Source organism: Amphiura filiformis, chromosome 11 (assembly GCF_039555335.1).
Source record: "Amphiura filiformis chromosome 11, Afil_fr2py, whole genome shotgun sequence".
Lineage (NCBI taxonomy): Eukaryota > Metazoa > Echinodermata > Ophiuroidea > Amphilepidida > Amphiuridae > Amphiura > Amphiura filiformis.
The window spans coordinates 9,398,208-9,421,331 of NC_092638.1; the positions used below are offsets into that span (position 1 = coordinate 9,398,208).

General features: G+C 37.2%; 1 protein-coding gene across 1 annotated transcript in view; it reads right to left on the reverse strand.

The window, feature by feature from the left end:
* LOC140163454 (uncharacterized) overlaps positions 1–23,124 on the reverse strand; it is a 35,143-nt gene that overhangs the window by 9,552 nt on the left and 2,467 nt on the right. Inside the window, exons 2-14 of the mRNA XM_072186769.1 lie at positions 22,151–22,663; positions 20,940–21,085; positions 20,618–20,776; positions 20,306–20,380; positions 14,983–15,226; positions 9,877–10,993; positions 8,336–8,564; positions 7,640–7,741; positions 5,339–5,431; positions 4,300–4,369; positions 2,942–3,061; positions 1,561–1,727; positions 534–608 (exon numbers count right to left, since the gene is read on the reverse strand). Of these exons, the coding sequence (XP_072042870.1) occupies positions 534–608; positions 1,561–1,727; positions 2,942–3,061; positions 4,300–4,369; positions 5,339–5,431; positions 7,640–7,741; positions 8,336–8,564; positions 9,877–10,993; positions 14,983–15,226; positions 20,306–20,380; positions 20,618–20,776; positions 20,940–21,085; positions 22,151–22,663 (3,110 nt within the window). The remainder of the gene's footprint in view (positions 1–533; positions 609–1,560; positions 1,728–2,941; positions 3,062–4,299; positions 4,370–5,338; positions 5,432–7,639; positions 7,742–8,335; positions 8,565–9,876; positions 10,994–14,982; positions 15,227–20,305; positions 20,381–20,617; positions 20,777–20,939; positions 21,086–22,150; positions 22,664–23,124) is intronic.

The following is a 23,124-nucleotide window of genomic DNA, read 5'->3' on the forward strand; positions in this document are numbered from 1 at the left end:
TTACAAAAAGTCGTATCATGTTCAAAATTTACCTACTTCGTGCCATAGAAAAAAAATTCAGGAATGACGATTCTGATTTTAAGATTTTAATATTCATATGTCTGCACTCCCTAATTTCAGGATCCCAACATTGAATTCAGCCAATCTGATTTGTAGACACATTCACAAAAAAGACGCTGGAATAAAATAGCAATTATTTTTTCATTTTACCTTACACAAAATTTAAAGTGCACTTATCTGATAATGAAAACTAACATTTTGTGGAAAATATTAGCTTATTTTTTTCAAAAAGCTTAAAAATCTTACAATTTTGTTTTAAACTATCATATGTAAGATTATTTCTTTGATGTAAATTGTTCAAACGCTTTGATGTGTAATTGGCCAATCAGATTACTGGTCAGTTCTTATGATTGTGGGGCCATTGAATTAGCCAATCAGAGCACCCCAAAAGGTTAACAAGGTCTGTTCTTCTGAGCTATTGTAGTCAACAACCAAACTAACCGAAGTCATACAATCCTATATCTGTTACTCACCATTCTTTGATTGTGTGATAGTTCCTTCTTCATGATTTTTAGGAGAGTTTCTTGTCTTTTCTCAGCCTCTTCCATCTGATCATTTACAAAAGATAAACAAATGAAAGGTAAATATATTTCACCTAATTACTAATTTATGTCTATTTATGATATACTTGTACTACGTAGCACGGTGGCTTTAATAGCGGATAGATGATCAGCCTCATGAAAAAAAGATTGTGGGTTTGATTCACATTACTGCCAATGAGTTATGTCCTTGGGCAAGGCACTTAATCCCAATTGTGAGAGAGTACAGCCTTAACCTGGGAAAGTAACAGACTTGTTGCACAGGCTTCCCACAACAACATTTTCTATAGAGGAATATAGAGTGGCTATGAAAGAGAGATGGGGACTTTTGATCTGTGAACACAGACATAAACCTTTACCTTATGCTTTACAAGCACTATAATGTAATAAAGGATAAGCAGGTACAATTCCATGGAATAAGAAAAAATGAGAGCTTTTTTCTAATGCCAACATCTCAACTTCTAGTCTAAATTGCTTCTCAGACTCATAGTTAATGTCACCAAATCATCTAGGGCATGGATTTTGAGTCGATTTGAGTCATTGAAGTTGAGTAGAATCATTTGCGATTTCAAACTTGAGTCCTAAAGTTTGTATCTGAGTCATTTCGGATTTGAGACTTGAGTTGAGTCACAAATCGTAAAATCTTGAGTCAAGTTCAAGTTGAGTTGAATCATGTGGGGTTTCAGATACACATCCTACATTTGAGTCCGAGTCATTTGGGTTTGAGACTTGAGTCCAGTCACAAATTCTAAAATCTTGAGTCAAGTTCAAGTTGAGTAAAATCATTTGGGATTTCAGATTGAGTCCTACATTTGAGTCCAAGTCATTTGGGATTTGTGACTTGAGTCAACTTACAAGTCCTAAGCCTTGAGCCAAGTTACAAGTCATACATATAGTGTCAAGTTTGAGTTAAGTTCAAGTCAAATTGAGTCATTTGAGTCGAGTTGTTACTGTGACCTACCTTGATTTGTGTTTTGTTTTTGGTGGGTAGATCCAGACCTGATTTAGTGAGTTGTTCCATCTGTCTCATTTGTTTACTCCACATATTATGAGCTGTGTGAGGCGATACGTGTAGGAATGGAAACTCTTGCATCACAGTTGGAAGCATTTCATCATCTCCGATATGTACTGAAATGGTAAAATTAGAAGCCCAATTGTAAGAATCATCTATTTGTTTCTGCCAAGTACAAAAATACAACAACTTTTATGTGTTCTACAATTATGTTAATGGCCAATGAAAGTTTAACATGTCCAATCAACACCCCCTATGGGAGACATAACCTTAATCTCCTACACAGGGGTGTAGAATAGATTTCAGTGAAGTCACCCATTCAGATAACCCTGTGTTTGCATATAGGAGTATATGGATTTCAACTGTCAACTGGGATAGCCCATTAATATGTGGGGCAGCAGGGAGCATCACAAAATAAAAAGTTCAGGCAATTTTTCTAACTCAACACATTATCTACTGAAGGTAATCACTTATGGTAAAAATAAAGCTTATTTTAGCTATTGTCAATAAGGGATCATTGTGATAAATATTTTCCTAAGATATTGAACTAACACCTCAACTATTTGGCACTTCTGAAAAAAAAAATTCAAATTTTTGGCACAAAACTACAATGACAGAACTACAATGTCAACTATAATGACAAAACTACAATGTCAACGCTAGCATCTCTTACACAAGACGTAACCACACTCTTGATTGTGTCATTCATGCAGTGTTGTCAATTGTGTAAAATGAATGGATATTGTTTCCTGGTGGTTAATTTGTATAAATATGCAAATGTCCGAGAGCCAGCTCATCAATTCAAAATGGCACCCAGATATGTAGTAAACATATCCATACCTATGGTTCAAATAAGCAGTTGTTAAAAACAGTTCCATGAATTTTAGGAATTCTTCAGCATGTTTTAAATATGTTTGTTATGAGGGGTCTAAGATTTGTGTATGGAGCTAATCTGATATCAATTGTTAGTTTCTTTGAAATTTACTCTCTCTCTCTCTAGGTGCCATATCCTAGGACGTAGGCGATCATGTCATGCCACAATTCTTTGTTATAGGCCATCTCCAGAAGCTCTGTCGCTTTATGTTCAGCTCCCCTTTCTTTAGCCAGTCTTTCAGATTTGATAACCACATCACTCTCTTCCTGCCTTGGCTCCTTGTGCCTTCTATCCTTCCTGTCAATACTACTACTACTACTACTACTACTACTACTGAAATTTACTACTTTTACCAATAATCAATGCAGTTGTTGAGCTAAAATTGATACATGAGATACTAATTTGAATATTTGCATAATTAATTAGCATGAATTAGTCAAACCAAATATGACTTACATGGTCTTCTCTGTCTGTTAATTGTGGGGCTAGAGGACGCACTTCTTTTTCGCTTCCCTGATGTTCTTCTTGTGACAGGCCTACTTTGTCTTGACAGACTTTCTGGTGCTGATACCTTAGCTGGTATGATAAAAAACAAACATACATCCATTGTTATATATATCAAACTATGTTTAACTTAATATAATGATACTAAATAGGCCTACATATCGCAAACATAGAAACATTATTTTATCAACAAACTTATCACTATCATTTTCCTATCAGAGTTGCACTGTTCTGAAGTTAAATTGAAGTCAACTCCAAGCAATTTGCTGCTTTGGTGGAGTGATCAATATACCCGCTGGCTGACGGAAACTGCTAGAGTTTCTGGTGTGACTGACAGTGAAGCAAAATTATCGTCATAGCGACAAGCAGCAGAAAAGTATGAAAGGAACGTTACACACAACTGCTACCCAACAGCGTCCGACAGCCCCTGATATAGTGCACCCTAAGTAGCCACAGGTGTATGGATTTCACCTTAAGGGCTGGGGTTTGGACAGTATTTATTGTGGGACATAAGAGCACATCAGACATATCGAATTGCATTCTGAATCACGAAGAATGTCCTTCTGATATCAAATAATTTTGATTTTTGAAATTCGCAATGTAATACACATTTTATGGCAAATCATTAAAAATTGATATTTTTGATATTTAACAGTACGTGCAGTAAACTTTATAAATCTGATGATTTATACTTAAAGTGTATGTAGGTGGGATGAAAAGCAGACGATCAATTGAAAAATTTGACCTTTCGTATTGAAGATATGGATTTTTTTCAAAAAAATTAGGAAAAAAAAAAAAAAAAATCCATATCTTGAATATGAAAGGTCAAAATATTCAATTGATCGTTGGCTCTACTCCCAGCTACATACACTTTAAGAATATATCATTAGATTTATAAAATTTACCGAGGACTGTTATATATCAAAATGTGAAAAATATCAAATTTTAATAATTTGTCATAGAATTTGTATTATATCGTGAATTTCAAAAATGAAAATTATTTGATATCAGAAAGACATTCTTCGTATTCAGAATGCAATTCGATATGTCTGACTCATGTCCCCAAAAAAATACTGTAGAAACGCTCAATACACTCATTCCAGATCCCTTAAATAGCCCATTATGGTTTTTAGAATTGCCACTACGTACTTATAATTTGTGCTGCAGAAACTGAGAAATGGAATTGTCAATCTCAAAAATTAGTAATTAAATTTGGTACGCTCAAGCCATTTTAGCTATATATAAGAAATAAAAAAGTATCTTTTGAGTTCAGTTCTCTCAAACTCACCCTGTATGTCAAGCTCACTTACCAGTATATTTCTTAGCTGGTTGATATTTTGATGCTTTTGTTTTCCCAAAGTGCTCCCTATACTGCTTATCCTATGGTAAATAACAATGAAAAATAAGAACATAATAAGAAACATTTGTTAAAACAAAATGCGATTACCCTAAAACAACTGGAATAAATTTTCACCTTTTTAGTCATTATAACATATTTGCTTTAGTGCAAGAGCTTTACTTAGCCATGTGAAATTTTGCTCATTGATACCAGTATAAATCATTCAATGATTATTTTGAGATAACCAGTCCACTGCAAAACAAATAATAGTACATAGTAATTGCTTTCCTATTCTGTGCTAACCACTTAATATTACATGGCAATCATATCTTACTCCGACTGTTACCACTGCTACATTATGATCAGCTTGTAATAGGCGAGAATGATTAGGATTTGGGGGTCCTGTGTTGTGCCCAGCTGTGTGTACGCCATTCTATATGAATCCACGATGTTATGAGTCTGGCCTGTTACAAGCTGATAAGAGTATGGAATACATATTTTACCATGCTTGTAACATACCAAATGGTTAGGGTCTCAGTAAGAGCTGGCCTGGCTGAAGAGGTTCATCAGGTCTGTTGATTAAACAGCTATTTAAAGTTCTTTGTCAAGACCAAAGGAAAAACTTACGCTTTTCTGCTGACAATTTTTCCCAAAAAGCTACTGGCTTTCTCAAAGTGATTGATGTTATATTTGATCTATCTGCTTGGAGCCAAGTCACATCTTCGATCCTCTGCTCAAGACCAACGTTGGAGACAAGATATAGTAAAACAATAACATCCAGTTGGGATTCCCGCTCCAAGCAGATGGATCAATAACAACATCAATCGGTTTGAGAAAGCCAGAAGGTTTCTGGCTAAACTGTCAGCAGAAAAACTTTTCCTTTGATCTTGACAAAGAACTTTAAATAGCTAAGAGCTGGCCTACTTCTTTCTCCAGATATATAAACCTGGACAAAAATGGAACTAATTAAACTTGACATATTATTAGCATACAGGGGCAGAATTACTTACCTCTTGTTGCATTCTTTGTTTCCTTCTAGCTGTCTGTTGTTTTAATGTTTGCTGGACTTCCTTCAAGTTGCTTGCATACACCGTCTGCAAAACCTGTTAGGGGGAGGGGAAAGTGTAGATATCAAACAATAGTGACTGTGTATGATTTCAACATGACACGGCCCTGCACTTCTTAGATCGCCTTGATAAGAGTTCGAAGCCCTGTCGTCAACAGAGGGCAGTAAACTCGAGGTAAAGAATATCCCATATCGCGCTAATGAGCTGAGCAGTAACCGTAGAAAAAGCTCGTTTCTGGCGAAAATTGACAAGTAACTTGCACAAATTTCTAGATACAGTTACTATAAGGTCGTATGCGATGTATTCAAACCATTTGTTAACCATTTCTTTTTTAGGGAGCAATAACTATTTATCATGAATATTATTGTCATGTTGATGACATCATAGTTACTCGCATTTTGTTTATTTTTAAATTTTGAAACATTTAACGCTCAAAAGTCACACAAAATCAATCACATATATTTTTTTTATTTCACCAGAGTGTCCTTGCCAAGATTCTAGCATCAGACCATGCGCTTTCTCAAGATACAGCCTTCATAAGTGTTAGGTCACTTCTGTACAATTCTTATAATTTGTTTCATGCATACACATAGCGATGCACGCTTTTGTTGTGTTTTTGATAGGTTTTCATGTCCGATTTTAACGATAAAACATTATTCCCTATAGAAAAACAATATGGCAAAACATACAACAGTTTGTAACATTCTCCATGAACTTAACCATCTATGTTTGGATTGTGATGTAATTAACGTGTGTAATGAGATTTTCTCTTTCTGAATATGACTTGTAAAATATTATTTTTCATCACAATTTCTCATCAAATTCATACATTTCTGGGTCAAAAGTCAGGTAAAACACTTTGTGGTTTTGAAATTTGGTTTAGAAATAACGCTAATAAAATCATTTGGGTTGATCAAGCAGTTGCTTTTTATGATTTTCAAGGCAATATACATAAATGATGAATCTGCATGTTCATAATTTTTCACTTTAGTAAGCTCGTCTTTTGACCAACGTTCATTATTGATCATGGGTTATATTGTATGCGATTGACATCAAAGAACCACATGTGTATGAGCTTGTGCATTGAATTGAATTACACAATGGTTATTCAGGTTATTGATCGCTAGATGGAAGCGAACATGATACATATTACGAGGATTCCATGCCTGTGCTTGGGATTTGAACCCTAGCGACCAGAACTATGAACACTTTGAAGTGTTAGCACCTTGCAGGGCCGTGATGACCATATATAAATGCTTTTTGAACAGATCCACTTGTCCAGTTTATTTTCTTCCAGAATTAAAAACCTCTTTACCATACATCATAATATGAGGGAAAAATGATTTTTACCAAAAAGGAAAGAAATTTTCTCAATATCTGTTGTTTGAAGGGGGGTTATCTGATTGTAACACATGGTGTTTTAATGTCCTCCATCAAAATGAAGGTTAGGTATCAGCGGAAAGTCCAATTCTTCTCACTTATGAACATGTTTAATATTAACCCTAACACCCAAAAATCTTACAAAATCTTACGATGAAAAAATCTGCGCATGCATGAATCCCAGGGTCTGCGAGCGTTAATCACCCTAAGTGTTATATGCGCGCGGAATTGCTGGCGGGCAGCAATAACCCGTGTAGCTACCGGTCCGTGATCGTGTGCTTGGCATGCGAGGGGTCAAAGGTTCGAATCGGGGTGCCAAGTCAAAATTCTTCTTCTCCTTGACTTTTTCGGATCTTCTTTGACTTCCGATCCCAAAAGCAGGGTCCAGTGTTAGGGTTAACTAAGATGTATTTTTCCAGATTAGAGCCTACCCTAACACCCAAAAATCTCACAAAATCTTACGATGAAAAAATCTGCGCATGCATGAATCCCAGGGTCTGCGATGACGCAATCACCCTAAGTGTTATATGCGCACGGAATTGCTCGCCGAGGGACTGTAGGGTGTGGATCTGCCGGTCCGTGATCGTGTGCTTGGCATGCGAGGGGTCAAAGGTTCGAATCCCGGGGTTGCAAAGTCAAAAATTCTTCTTCTCCTTGACTTTTTCGGATCTTCTTTGACTTCCGATCCCAAAAAGCAGGTTAAGATTAGGGTTAAGATTCACTTTTTTGGCTCTAATACGAAATTGTTAGAAATACCAGCATGACACTCTACAGTTGAGGAATAGAGTTCATTCAACCAAGATAGAACTAGCATGTGATGAAATCCGACCAGCCACCTGGATACTGTTGATAATAGTTTCCTACCTGTTTCTGTCTTTCTTGTGTATTCTTTTCTTTATGGAGTTTCTTACGAATCTTTCCCAATTCTCCCTTGGCATCAGCATCTAAGGCATCCTCAAATTTCACCTGTGATAAGCAGAAATTAAGACAGGCAAATATGAATGTATGACAAACACTACGTAAAAACTAAAAGGCAAATACCTGAAACTTGAGATATCTTATAGCTTAAATTTAGCATATTGTACAGAGATATCAACTATTACATCAATGTGACAAGTTCATTTAAATACTTGAGCTTACACTCGCACTTCACATTCAAACCGTGGACCACTCTGCAATGGGGGACCATCCTCGGTTTCTGGAGGCCTGCAAATGACCGCAAATGCATGTATAATGTATTTGCGAAATATGACCTCTATTATTATACATGTACATGTAATAGATATTACATAGAAATTCCATACACACAAAAATACACAAACAAAATGGTGGAAAACGTCCTTAGTATGTCGATTGAGTCCGGATTCAGATGACCATGTTTGCATAGTACTCAACAGCTTCCGCGTTTGGAAGCGATTACATGTGTTGGTGTGTGTTTGAAAACTGCCTCTATTAACAGAATTTAAATGGTAGCTTTTTCAAAACTGGAGCCTTTGCACGATGCAGAAAGCATACAAGGACAAAAAAAATTAGGTGCATGTGGAAATTCCCTCAAAGTACCTTGAGATTTGGACGAGAAGTTGGTGGTAACAGAACACTGCGCTTTTTCCCAACATGTTTCTTTGAGCGAGGGCGCTTCAATCTTGATCGTAAGTTGTAATCATGCTCATCACGTCTTACAACCACCCGTCTATCAGGCTGTGGGCTGTAGTCTACTTCTGTATCACTGCGTGTTCCTAGGTCCTCCATGTCGGAGTCACTCTCCAAGGGGATAACTTCTTTGGTAAATCTGTAATGGCATTGACAAAACATAATATCATATTATATTGCTATCAAAGATACTATATCCAAAGATTCATTGAGTCAAATTGAACCATACATAACATATTACACAATGGTAAATCCACCATCCTGGTTTGTTACTCATGGAGGGCAGATATGTACTTCTGGCATTTATCGGCAAGAGCACTAAGTTTTGTGTATGCAGTGCTAAGTGCGCATTTCTGACAAAGCATGTTACAGGCAGAACACAAACAACCACAAACTTGTTTGCTTGGGCACATAGTGAAATAATGCGGAGGTACATTAGGTTGCCTCCATGAGAAATATGCAAGCATGGCAGAGTCGACTCTCTTTGATTCTACCTAATAGAGGCCGTCAGCGTGACGTCATATGCCGCCATCTTGTGGGTACACGCTGTGATGGTCGTTCGATCTCCATGCGTGAACAGCAAAATCACTGCGTCGATGTGTTAAAACAGCTGCGTGGCAAGCTGCGTCCTGCGCGCAGTGTCTGACGCATGAACACGCATATCATTTGTACCCACAAGATGGCGAAAGGCTGACGGATGTCAATTCAAATCAATTTCAGATAACATTTACTTCGCAATGACAATCAAAGCAATATACAAAATATCACCAAATAAAAGTACACAAATATCTGCATCTTGTAGTAACAGTGTGATCCGATACTGAACAGCGCAGATGCAACCCGAAAGCAACTGCAGGTGAAGTCTGTAAAACAACTACATGCACAAAATATTGTGTGCACCTGGACCACCTCTTGTGCAGAGGTGTCCACTTCACATGCACAAGTCCAATATAATTATTAGTAGTATAATTGATACAGATGGTATCCACTATGACAGAAGAGATTTACCCATCCATGAATCAGGGATGTAAATGGGCAACATATCCATTTCCTGAAAATCCATCTGGCCCTTGGACAGGTGGCTAAGGGCTTGCGTGCGGTATTGAACATTTAGAGGGGCATGTCCGGGAATACTCTGCAGGGTATCACCCCCCCTCTTAAAAGTTTTTTTGGCTCTCTTTATGACAAATTTTTATCATGCAAATTTGTACATTTTGGAATTTTTTGGCCAAATTTCCGAATTCGATAATTTTCGGAAGAATTATATCCTGCATGTATGCCCTTCTGGTAGACTGACAGATTGAATGATACATTCGTCTCAAATGGACCAACAGATTCCATTCTAATGTTTGCAGCTAAAAATATTACCAACATTTTTATAATTCAAGTATGGCAGTCTAAATTGATCATTTGAATTAGTTTTCAATAGTATTTACAAATTTATATTTTACCTTGGTCTTGATGCATAACTTCCAGACACAGCTCCCACATCTTCATCCTCAAATGCAATCCTCCTTCCAGGTCTCCTAGCAATATCATCCTCATCATCAAATCTTGTATATCTATCACTTATATCGTCCACATGGCTATCAATGGTAAGATTACTTTGTCTAGTTTTTGATGCATCTTGTGAGCTGTGATCTCTAAGAATGCCTCCAGAGGGTTGCTTAGAAGTAGAAGAATCTTCTGGCCTTGTCTGATCTCTTAGGATACCTTCAGACACCTCTTCTGGTCTTGACGGCATAAACTTATCAATTGTCTCATAGGGTGGATAGGTTCTGGACTGTCTATCCGTGGCAAGACCTGCTGGAAGGCTCGTCTGTTGGTCAGTCTTTGCTCTTGCACCACTCTCTTCTAATCTACTTGACAGGTAGGTCTTGTATCTTTCTGATGCAAGAGAGAATGGGCGATCAGTAGTGGAAGAAATGAACCCGGGTACTCTCTCTTCTCTTGATGAGGGAACCAACCCTGGTACTCTGTCGTCTCTAGATGAGGAAATCAATCCTGGTACTCTGTCGTCTCTTGATGAGGAAATCAATCCTGGAATTCTGTCTTCTCTTGATGAAGATAGCAGGTGTCTCAGATCACCTGATGTTGTGAGCTTATCAGCTTGGTATCTTGAAATTCTATCGGCTGAAATCTGTGATTGTTTGTCAATATCACCATCTTTAGCAGAGTTATTAACATTTATGGCTCTTTTGGCAATTGAAGAGATCCGCAGAGAAGGTTGAATGTCATCAGTCACAGAAGGCACTTGCTTTGAAGTAGTATGCCTATATGAAGATCCATACCGATGGTTGGGATCTCTTATGCCATCAACACCTTTGTCTGTGAAAGGTACTTCACCAGGGATGGCTCCAGATGTATATGGTCTACTTCTGACTCTGTGAGGTACATTGTCATGGGGCTTTTGATGGGAGGTACTGGATGAAGCAGGTCTACTTATGGCGGCTGCTCTATCTGGTAGAGGATCTGTTGGATGACGTCTTCTGCTATCTGATGATGACGAGGGTAGTGGTTGTGGAAGTGAAGAGGCATAGATAGGATCAGGGTCTCCTGGAATCACCACTGTAATAAATCACGACAGATTGAATTTAAATTAAGAAGAAGATGACCTATAGTATAGTACTGGTTTCTAGTGCTGTTGTTGACATGCTTTATATCAACATGTCTACATGTACATAACAATAACAAATATTCAGACATGTACAGGAAACTGGTTCAAATTGACATACTAAATTGACAAAGTGAAAAAAGAAAAATCAGAATTATTGGAGCTGAATTTTTTCACTCAATCAAGCTAGTATTTATTTAAGAAGTTGCCTTCGCTAACCAGGGTTATATCAAAACCTGGTTGATGAGTGGTGATGTGTGTGGACATGCTGATGTTCTCTAAATCTGGCTCCTCTACATACGACTCAGACTAACAGTACAACTAACAGTAGCTAGTATACAAGTATTAACTGTTTATATGTTTGATGGTCGAAATATAATCACTTCTGGAACTCCATGGAGTTGGCCCCTTCTTCCACAAATATTGGGTTAAGGGGTTGTTTGGAATGACAGGTGAGTCAGGGGTCAAAAACAAAATTTTTACCTTTTTGACCTCAGCACATGTGTATGTATGATCTGCCATACAAAAATTAAAAAAACAATACCTCAAAGTATCATTTTTTAATGTTTTTAGTCATAATCACGCTTTTCTACAAATTTCATTTGTTTGTACCGGGGGCGTGTCTGTTGCTAGGTAGGCCTACATGACAGCATAGACACACGTTACAACCTTGAATAATAATACAGAATTGTGACGTTATATTCTTCTTAACCTATCTTAGAACTGCCTATTATTTCAATTGTTATACTGTTCTGGTTGGTTTATTGCATATACTGTATAGAAATTATGCAATATGACGTCGAGCATTCAAATAAAATTCAGGTACCCGTAAGGTACCACGGAGCAATTCGCACGATAATACAATAAAACAGATGAAAGGTATGAATGGTTGTGGAATCGAATTGCAGACCTGTCCCTCTGTCACCTTAGAACTGCATCTCGTAGGCAATGGTAGGTAATAAACCAACCGGGACGGTATAACAATTGAAATAACAGCATGTCTTGGTCTCAATTCAAGATGTGCAATTTGGACACACATTTATTGGGGAGTTGTGAGTTAGTTTGCAGAGTTTTGCACGTTTTTAGACGTAACATGATGATGCATGTATTTATAAATAAATAAATAAATAAATAAATAAATAAATAAATAAATAAATAAATAAATAAATAAATAAATAAATAAATAAATAAATAAATAAATAAATAAATAAATAAATAAATAAATAAATAAATAAATAAATAAATAAATAAATAAATAAAAAAAAATAAATAAATAAATAAATAAATAAATAAATAAAAAATAAATAAATAAATAAATAAATAAATAAATAAATAAATAAATAAATAAATAAATAAATAAATAAATAAATAAATAAAAATTCATCCGTTATCCTCTATAAAAACAGCAACTTTATTTGAGTCCAATAAGCTGCCACGGGGAACGTGTAAAATTCACAAATATGTAAAAAAAAGGTTTGGGAAATATCAACGTTAAAATTTCACGTTCACACGTCGTCACTCCATGCCTTCCAAATAATGTACATTTTCCTGATTTTTGCCCTTAACTGGTGGCATTATTTTCATAAAGTCATTGAGGTTAAATGTTTCAGTTAATTAAACATTCATGCAATATGAAGGTCTTTCTTTTTTTTTTTATTTATGATAAAACTTAATTAATATTCAAGACAGTGGTAAGTTATGGGTTACACGCCGATATTCTGGAGGTCATTAGTCCAAAACCCAGTAATTTTGTTCTATACCCTAAACTTCACTAACTTATAACCTAAGCTTTAATCCTAAACCTAAACCTAGCCCTATAACCCCAAACCTTAACCCATGACTCTCTGAATCCTAACTCTCACTTCTAACTCCTCACCACGCAACCCTTAATACACACACACACACCCCCACCCCACACCTCACACACCGCGTAGCACCCACATCCACACACCCACACGCCATCGACCATGTCGACTTCAAACATATCCCCATATCCCAAAGACCCCACTCTGCTCTAACTCCTATTCTACCATATAATAACTCGTCATTAAAAAACTCAAAAAAAATTTACATGCTGCTTGAATATGATTTTTAGCTGTTGTTTTGTTGCTCCTCCTACGCGTTGGCTGATTTATACTTCAAGTGACAGAAGTCGTGAATTATGGAGGGTTTCATTGAACTTCTACCAGCAAAATATGGAATAATACTAACACAAGACACCAATCGAGATGATGATACCAGCCATATAATGGAAGGCTTGAATTTGACCTTCTTATGAATCCAATTTCGTGGCGAGAAGTTATAAAGGTAATGTATATTTCAAGAAATTTGGGTTCAAAAATTCGTATCAGCTCAGTATCATCAATTCCGTAAATATGGCGTATAGAGTCACAACTTGACAATAAACTGAACTATTTAAGCGTAAAGGACGCACTGGATACACATAAATTTGTGTTTCCTTGCTGGTAGGAATAGTTGCAAAACTCTTTTTGTCAAAAAAGTTGGACAATTTATGAATTATGATTGGCAAAATAGCTTAAAGGAAATAGACTTTTCCAACCATGTAAAACTACACTGGGTTGTTGACATGGTCGACATACATTAAGGCATATGCATGTTCCTAAAGTAGGAGGTAAGTACTATAATTAATTGTTTAAAGTACTCAACATACCAGCAAAAAGTCATATGGTCATCAGAGTACAGGGACTTTGTGAAATAAAAAAAAAAAAAAAAAAGTGTGTGAGCCGATATGCAACATCAAATATAAAAGCCGATTTACATAATTTCCCATGACCTTACAGAAGTGATCATGCTCAAATATAAAACTATAGAGTTTGGTCCTTGATATGCACCATCAATTGTGTACTTGTGATCAATATTGCTAGGCAAACAATCACAGCAAACATGCCAAAATCCTCCCATTTCTCCTCCATTTACAAACAAATAAACCCATCCCTTAAAGAGGAATTTTGTTCATCCATGAAATCTGCTTTGTACTACAATAAACTTTCTTGCTAACATATTACATGCTTCGCTAACATATTACATGCTTCTACTTGTGCAATTAGAGGATAATTACCATATTGCTGTATCTATTTATATTACACATCTGCTTACGGAACTGGCACTTGCAGTACTATTATTGGAAGAAGGGCCCAACTCCAGCTTGTATGAAGACATGTACCGTTACCATGGAAACATCATATGATTTCAAATGTATGTAATACTGTATGTCCATGTATTAAAGGTACTCTGAAGATGAAAAACATTCTGTCTATAAAACTTTTACAAATATTAAGTTTTTTCTTAAAGGTGGGTAACCTGATTGAAAATCTCATCCCCCACTTTACCTCATCAAAATGCTGATTTTGGTATCAGATGAAAGCTCATATTTTTCTCATAAACATATTGAAATTTGGCATTCCAAATCGGTGTATTTCCGAAGAAATCATCAAAAAACTGCGAATTAGTCTCAAATATGGTATACCATAGTTGAGACTAATTAGGCAGTTTTTTGATGATATCTTGGGAAATACACCGAGTTGGAACTTCTAATTTCAATATGTTTATGAGAAAAATAGGGTCTTTCACTTGAAATCAATATATGACATGATCAAGATGATTATCATTAATAAAAACACTGTAGACTACCAATATCACACTATATAAATGTCGGTAATTCTATTAAGAATTAGTCACATTTACAAAAAACATTTACATTTTCTTTTTGCATGAGTGTTTGAAAGGGATGACATTTTATGTTATATGTTAGCTTTAAAGAATTTGATTTTCCAAATATATCAGGTCACGTTCCTTTAATATCTCAAAAACAATTTTGATGGAGTTGGGCCCTTCTTCCACTCAGGTATTCAATTGTCAGGCAGTTGGCAACTGTGTTCATCAAATGAAATTTCTAATATAAAACGGATATATCAAGATGTACCTGGCTGATGATAATGGACATTTGTAGTGCGGTGATCATGGTGATGTGTGTGTACATGCTGATGCGATCCAATTTCTTCCCTGCCTATGCCTCTCACTAAACTGTCAACAGTAAGTTCCTTGTCAACATCAGATCTAGCTCTTAATCCTAATCCAATGGTGTCAAATTCATTGGGTGGCTTGGTAGTTGGAACATGTGGCTCCTCAGGCCATGAGGCTGACGAGGCAGTACTAATGGAGACATTCTGAAACAAATGGAAGTTATTTTGATAATTGGTATCATAAATAAACCAAGTTGATCAAACTTTCAAACCAATTATCATCTCCTGGAAAGCTATCCCTGCATCAACAGGGGTGTTAGAAATTAAAGTATTTTCAAAATTATATATAACAGACCACTTGCTTTGACTACCTTCAGGCAGTGATGTCAGTGCATTCTCAAGTGGGTGCAGTATTAAAATGCATGCATTGACTCAAAGAACTGGCATATTTATACATGTGATCAGAGGTCAGTGGTGTGATTGGTGCTTTAAGAAAAAACCCCCAAGGCAATGAAATTGCGAAGCGGAGCTCTCACCTGTTGCGGCCGAGGGTCCATGGGGCCGCTTACGGGCCCCTGGTGGGGTCCAGGGGCAACGTCCCGGTGGGGGTCGAGGGGGCATAGCCCTCGAAGCCAGATGGGTTTTACACACTTGAGCACCACTGGAGATGCAATTTCATGGGGTAAAATGCAAAAATGAGAAACTGTTAAAATACTTCACTTTATAGTATAAAAACATTTATTATCTGTGAATACATACTTCCAGTATCATATCATTCACATACACATCAGAAATTGCATCACCATTTTTGCACAGTACAGTGTGTCTATAAATCATCCAGTCAGGGTTCTAAGGAATTTTCATTTTAAACTTGGAGATTTTCTCATATTCGGAAACTGAAAATTCCGGAAATGTGACATCTCTGTTAAGCATTTAGCTCTTGGTCCAGGGCCACTCCAAAAGCGACATGGCCCTCTAATCCTAAAAATCCGGAAAAATCACACCCCTGAGAGGTGGTGCATACATATATATACATATAAAAGTTGCCAATGATCAACAAAAGGGCAAGTCCATCACAACATCTTAGGACTTCTTCTGATGAAGATGTGTGTCACACATCGAAAATTCAAGGTTGCTGAATTTTTGTGCTGAAAGTCAGTTTAAACTTTTGGAAATTACATATATGTACACACGCAAAGTGACTGCAACAAATTCCTTATGTTACTGCCTCAAGGAAGTCAACTGAGTGATACAGGCTGGATATAGGAGGGATTTGTTCTGGTTTATGAATCTTTGGCAAGTCATAGAAGGCAAAAACACTTGTAGTGCATGGTACTATGGGGTGATTTTTGAGTTAGCATCTAGATTTCCTACAATCCAGATGTAAGCAGCTGTAGTACAGGATATAGTAATGATAATGATGCATGTTTGGGTACAACACCAGATATACATCTTATGTTTGAGTTCAGAAATGTTTCCGAGGATGAGGTGTTAGACGTAGTTACAAAATACCCAAATAAGACATGTCTCCTTGATCCCTTACCAACTTGGCTTGTGAAACAACACATTGGTGTGCTGCTGCCCACTTTGACCAGAATTGTTAATGTGTCTCTATCTTTTGGCATTTTCCCGGACAATCTTAAGAACGTGGTTATCACTCCTGTTCTAAAAAAGCCTTCTCTAAATAAAGAAGAGCTTAAAATTTATCGTCCGGTTGCAAATTTGCAATTTACGTCAAAAATTCTGGAGAAATGTGCAGCATCACAAGTGATTGGTCATGTTGAAAAGAACAAATTAAGTGAACCTATGCAATCACAGTACTGAGACCGCCTTGACTCAAGTTCATAATGATTTCCAGCGTGCAATTAATGACCAGAAAGTGGTCTTGTTATTAATGCTTGATCTCTCGGCGGCTTTTGATACTGTGGACCATGGTATCCTTCTCCAGAGACTTAAAAATGAGTTTGGAGTTGTTGGCAGTGCAAACAGATGGTTTTCATCTTATCTCAGTAAGAGGTATATATATGTAAGTGTTCGTAGATGGAGCCTACTCTAATAACACCTACATGGAGTATGGTCTTCCTCAAGGTTCCGTCATTGGCCCATTGGGGGTTTGTTTTCTACACAAATGAGGTTGGGAAGATACGGCGTCATCATAATGTCCGTTATCACATATATGCGGATGATATTCAAATGTATGTTATTGCTGATCCCAATATCCCTGGAGATGTTGCCTGCGCTGTGTTTAAGCTCACAGAATGTGTGAAAGATATACAGCACTGGATGACCACAAATAAACTCAAATTAAATGAACAAAAAACTGAATTTTTTATCGCCTCATCACCACATCATCTTAGCAGAGTAGAACACCTGAGTCTTTTTATTGGAGATGTTGAAGTCCATTAGTCACAGTCCATTCGCAACCTTGGAGTCATTTTTGACCGTCACATGACCATGTCTGAACATATAACCCAACTTTGTAAATCAATAAACTGGCAAGTACGCAACATCTATAGATTTCGCCGTTTCATTGACTATGATACTTGTAACCATGCTGCTAGAACTCTCATTCTCTCTAAACTGGACTACTGCAATGTTCTACTAAATGGCATCTCCAAGAAAGATCTTAAAAGACTCCAGAAACTGCAAAACAAGTGTGCTCGGTTAGTGTGTCAGCAACCACGATCTGCTCACATTACTTCACTTCTTGATCAACTGCACTGGCTCCCTGTCTCAGAAAGAATTACATTAAAAACTCTTCTCTATGTTTTTAAATCACTAAACGGGCTCTGTCCTCAGTACATTGATGCGTGCCTAAAAATAAGATCGCGCCGGACTCTATGCGTGCTCGTTCATCATCCTGTATCACATTGGAAATTCCATCATCCAGAAAACAAGCTGGGGACAGAGCTTTTTCCATTGCTGCTGCTCAATCTTGGAATAGGCTTTCTGTCACAATCAGAAATGCTCAAACCATAAATAGTTTCAAAACAGCTCTCACATCTCATCTTTATCCACAGTAACTTTTGTTTTTTGTTTTCCATAAACTCTTTGTACTTCTCATGATACATGTATGTCACCATTGTTATATTTAATTATTGCTTAATGTTTATATTTTTTGATCTTTTGTGTTTTGCTTACCAGCGCTTTGAAACTTTCTTGAAAAGGCGCTTTATAAATGTTGTAGTATGTATGCACAATACAGGACATACGACGTATATGGTCATTTTCACGGTAAAGGGTGTAACTTTGGATTTTTAACATTTTGATCCGTAGTTTTCTAATAAAGCCACAGAATTCCATGATTTTTGGCCACATAAGTCATCTAGTTAGCAGCTACCTTGGGTAGCATAATCATCTTCGGGAGTTACTGCGTTCAGTTTTAGCAGGCTTAAATGTACCTAATATTGCCATTTTGAAAAACTGTAAAAAACAGTAACATTTTTTTTTTTTTTTTTTGTTTTCTTCAGTTAGTTCATGGATATTTTTCTTATCCTGAAAGTACGGTCATATGTTCAGTAAACACTGCCACATTAGATTTAATTGTGAACAGCCCTGTATTTTTGAGAACCGGACTTCGATATTTGTCGTTTCGAGGCTTCATTTTCCGTTAACAATTGTTAACAAACTTTGTGGGTATAGCTTTGGTTCATAATTCTTGGTTATTTCTTCACTTCTTCTTGATTCATAACAGTTGATATCTTAACTTGAAATGGGTAACAAAAATTAGTTGATTTGCAAGCTTTTAAAATTTTTATAAAATCTTGACTTCAAAGAGCCGATTTTCCGTTAACTTTTTGAAGCCTCCGAAACAAACTGTTCAGCAAGCTTGGGCAAATATAAATAAAAGAGCTCATCCAATCTATTTATCAAAATGTAGCAAAGTAGATCCTCAAGTCACTTGTTTTTAAATCATGGAGATATATATCACCGTTTGAAAATGGGACCCAATACAAACTTTCCGTTAACAATTGAAGCCTCCGAAACAAATGAAGCCTCCGAAACAACAGTAAACTTAATTATCATCTATGCATATCTAAATTGGTATGTTCCATATTGATATCTGCATTGTAATTGTTGCATGATATGTGCAGAATGTCATAAAAAAAAAAAAAAATTGATATTATGGTTAATGCTTGAAAAATATACTGATATCCAAGAAAGCCCGTTTGGAGGCTTCACATGCAAATAACACCATACTTAACAAATGGGTGAAAAAATTATCATGTTATAAATCTGCAATATCTGCCGCATAGAATCATTGATTCAATACACACAAGAAAATAACAGCTTAGATGATCCCAACAGTGTTGTTTTCAAAAACTACTTCTGCCATGTTTAACCATTGTAAACATGAAGCCTCGAAACAAAAAAAAATGACTTGCTGTGATAATTTAATTTTTGTCACAACTGAAATTCAATAATTAGAAGCAAAGCATGAAAATTGGTAATTGTGATATTTTTTACCTATTTTTTCATGTCAACTTTGTAGTAGTTAGCCAAATATTTTACTTTTATGATCACCTGTGTTGTTAACTGAAGCCTCCGAAACACAAATCGCTTGAATTGCCAATTCTAAAAATAACTCCAATTTCTGTGAAACTTGGCTGGGAGGTTCCTTTCATCAAGTAGTATTTGTACATGAAGTTAGACATTTAAATTATTTTAGGAACCCAATTAAAACTTAAAAAATATGTTTAAGGTTGGGAAATTTCCATTGCAAATGACCCTTGATGTTAAAAATTTTCAAAATTGCAATTACAAACATAGCAAAACATGGTATAAAATTTAACTTATATCTGTTGACTTACTTTGGAATGGGATTTCACATGTATTCCAGCTTTCATGTCATAATTTTCTGAGCTTATGTAAAATACATTTTTCTTAGATTTTAACCAAAATGTTATGGAAATGTCAAATTTTTTATCAGAAATCAAAAGGTTTAAGCCTTGAAACACTATTTTACTGGAATTTAAGTTGCTTCTATGCATGATTACAGTAAACAGAAACAAATTTAAGTGGTTTGAAATTTTGACCCTAAAAATCAAAAGTTACACCCTTTACTGTGAAAATGACCATATCTGAAATACATTTGGCATGTAATTTCAACTTACAGCAGACTTCGGCGAACAGAGGACTCGTTTGTAGGTAGGTCGGGTCCAAATTTAAATGAGCAAAAATCTTGTGTTTGCAGGCAAACACTGATGCAAACATGTACACTCCAGCATACATACATGCACACACCCCCATATGAACCCCCTAAACACACACACTCTGCATTACCTGTGTAGACACAACAATTTCTGTTGTTGTTGTAGCAGGTAGACCTCTGACAGGGTCTTTGTATAGGTGCAGCTCCTACTTCATATTTCTTCACTAAAGATTCACCCTCTCTGATCACACAACACACCCACCCACCACACCTACACTGCATTACCTGTGTAGACACAACAATTTCTGTTGTTGTTGTAGCAGGTAGACCTCTGACAGGGTCTTTGTATAGGTGCAGCTCCTACTTCATATTTCTTCACTAAAGATTCACCCTCTCTGATCACACAACACACCCACCCACCCACCACACCTACACTGCATTACCTGTGTAGACACAACAATTTCTGTTGTTGTTGTAGCAGGTAGACCTCTGACAGGGTCTTTGTCTCTAGTAGGTGCACCATCTGCTTCATATTTCTTGGTTAAAGATTCACCCTCTCTGATCACACAACATACCCACACACCACACCTACACTGCATTACCTGTACTGTAGACACAACAATTTCTGTTGTTGTAGCAGGTAGACCTCTGACAGGGTCTTTGTCTCTAGTAGGTGCAGCATCTACTTCATATTTCTTGGTTAAAGATTCACCCTCTCTGATCACACAACACACCCACCCACCCACCACACCTACACTGCATTACCTGTACCTGTACAACAATTTCTGTTGTCGTTGTTGTAGCGGGTAGACCTCTGACAGGGTCTTTGTCTCTAGTAGGCACAGCATCAGCTTCATATTTCTTGGCTAACGATTCACCCTCTCTGATTAAGTCTTGTGTGGAGTCAGCTACTGAAAAATCATGAAACAAAACCCCAGGAATGGCTTCAAAATACTTTTTAAATCAAGACAATGCTCATTAATTTTAATACTTATTGGATATTATTGGAGGTTGTGTAGTCCAAGAGAGACTGCAATAGTTTCAAATTATTTGTATTGATGTTCTGCCAGATAGGTATAACCCCAGTCCTAAGAACCAATATCGCACTTGTGGCTTTGTTTAGTTTTCTTCTTCTTCCTATATACGTATGTGCTGTACCTCAATGTTCTGAGTATTGTCGCATGGACTTTACCTGCAGAGTTACTCTCCTGGAACCTAGGATTGATTACAGGTATCAGAACTGGGAATGGTCCCCTTCTCTTTTGAATAGCTCGATACTCAATGTGCACATGGTTGACTCTTTCTGTACACAGAACCAACAGCATTATGTGACTTCCGAACCACATGAAGCTGCACATACACTACTGAAGTCCGATGTATACTCCACTTCGCGAGAAGCTGTGATGAAAAAATTAATTCGCAGCTTCGCGCGAAGGCATTCATGTATACTTCATCAAAATATCGCTTGAGTATCGCGAAGAATTGTTGCCCGCTCTGTGCTTTCATATAGAAACTTCGCTGGCCTACCCCCCAAAAGTTGAACCAAATCCAACTCTCCACGAAGCGAAGAAATTTCAGCTCAAATTACTTCGCGACCTGCGAAATCGCGGTCGCGAAGTGGAGTATACATCGGACTTTATACCGGCATGTGCTACATGTAAGCAGTGTATGGTGAGAAGGATTCTACAATAATGTACTGATTAACAATCAGAGAAATGAACTCTGATAAAGTAACTGAACATAATTGCAGGATTCCTGACCTTGGAATATTTTTGGGAGAGGAACATTTTTGGGAGAGGAAGAGAATTCTCATTAAAGGCAAGCCCCACGCTCGAATTCTTGCAGATCATATTCTCCTAGCCAACAACGCAGCACCTTAGACCGCTCAGCCAGCCTATCTGGCACTCCTATTTTCTGTAATAGGGTGCTGGTGAGTGCAACCGTATCTTCATTATCATAATATGTAGTCCACTCACCTTTTCCAACTGTTACTTCTTTATCCCTTTGCTGATGTTGATCTGCTCCTTGCTGGTATGTAGAAGGCCTATCAGATGGCTTATGGATAGTTCCTTGCTGGTATGTGGATGGTCTATCAGATGGCCTGTGACCTGCTCCTTGCCGGTATGTGGAAGGCTTCTCAGATGGCCTGTGATCAGCTCCGTGCTGGTATGTGGATGGCCTATCAGATGGCATACGACCTGCTCCTTGCTGATATGTGGAAGGCCTATCAGATGGCTTATGGATAGTTCCTTGCTGGTTTGTGGATGGCCTATCAGGTAGTCTATGACCAGCTCCTTGCTGGTATGTGGATGGCCTATCTGGTGGCCTATTGTCAGCTCCTTGCTCGTATGTGGATGGCCTATCAGGTGGCCTATGGTCCGCTCCTTGCTGGTATATGGATGGCCTATCAGATGGCCTATGACCTGTTCCTTGGTGGTATGTGGATGGCCTACCAGGTGGCCTATGGCCAGATGACAATGAAGAATGGTCTAAGAATAAGAAACAATATTAGTAAAATTAAAAACTTTTCCCAACCATATCACAGAAATAACAACCAAAAAGTATCCACTGATTATAAAACCAGGATTTAAAGCTTTTTTTAAAGATCTTAAACTAAAGCTTGGTGTATTTTGTGCTTCAAAGTTTTGCGCATAGTACTTTGTGCCTGCGAGCACAGGGTTTGCTTGGTGCAATTCTTCAATGTAATCAAGCACTGCCATCACTGGGCTTATCCAGTTGAAATCCATATGTCCCATATGGAAGACATGATCTGACATAATCTCACAGGGGGTGCAGATTTCAAATAGACTCACCCATTCAGGTAAACCTATTGAAATTCACACTCCCTGTACATGTGTGCAAGATTAAGGGATCTAAAATGAGCGTTTATTGCATTTCGACAGTATTTTTTGTGGGACATGAGAGCACCTCAGACCTATCGAATTGCATT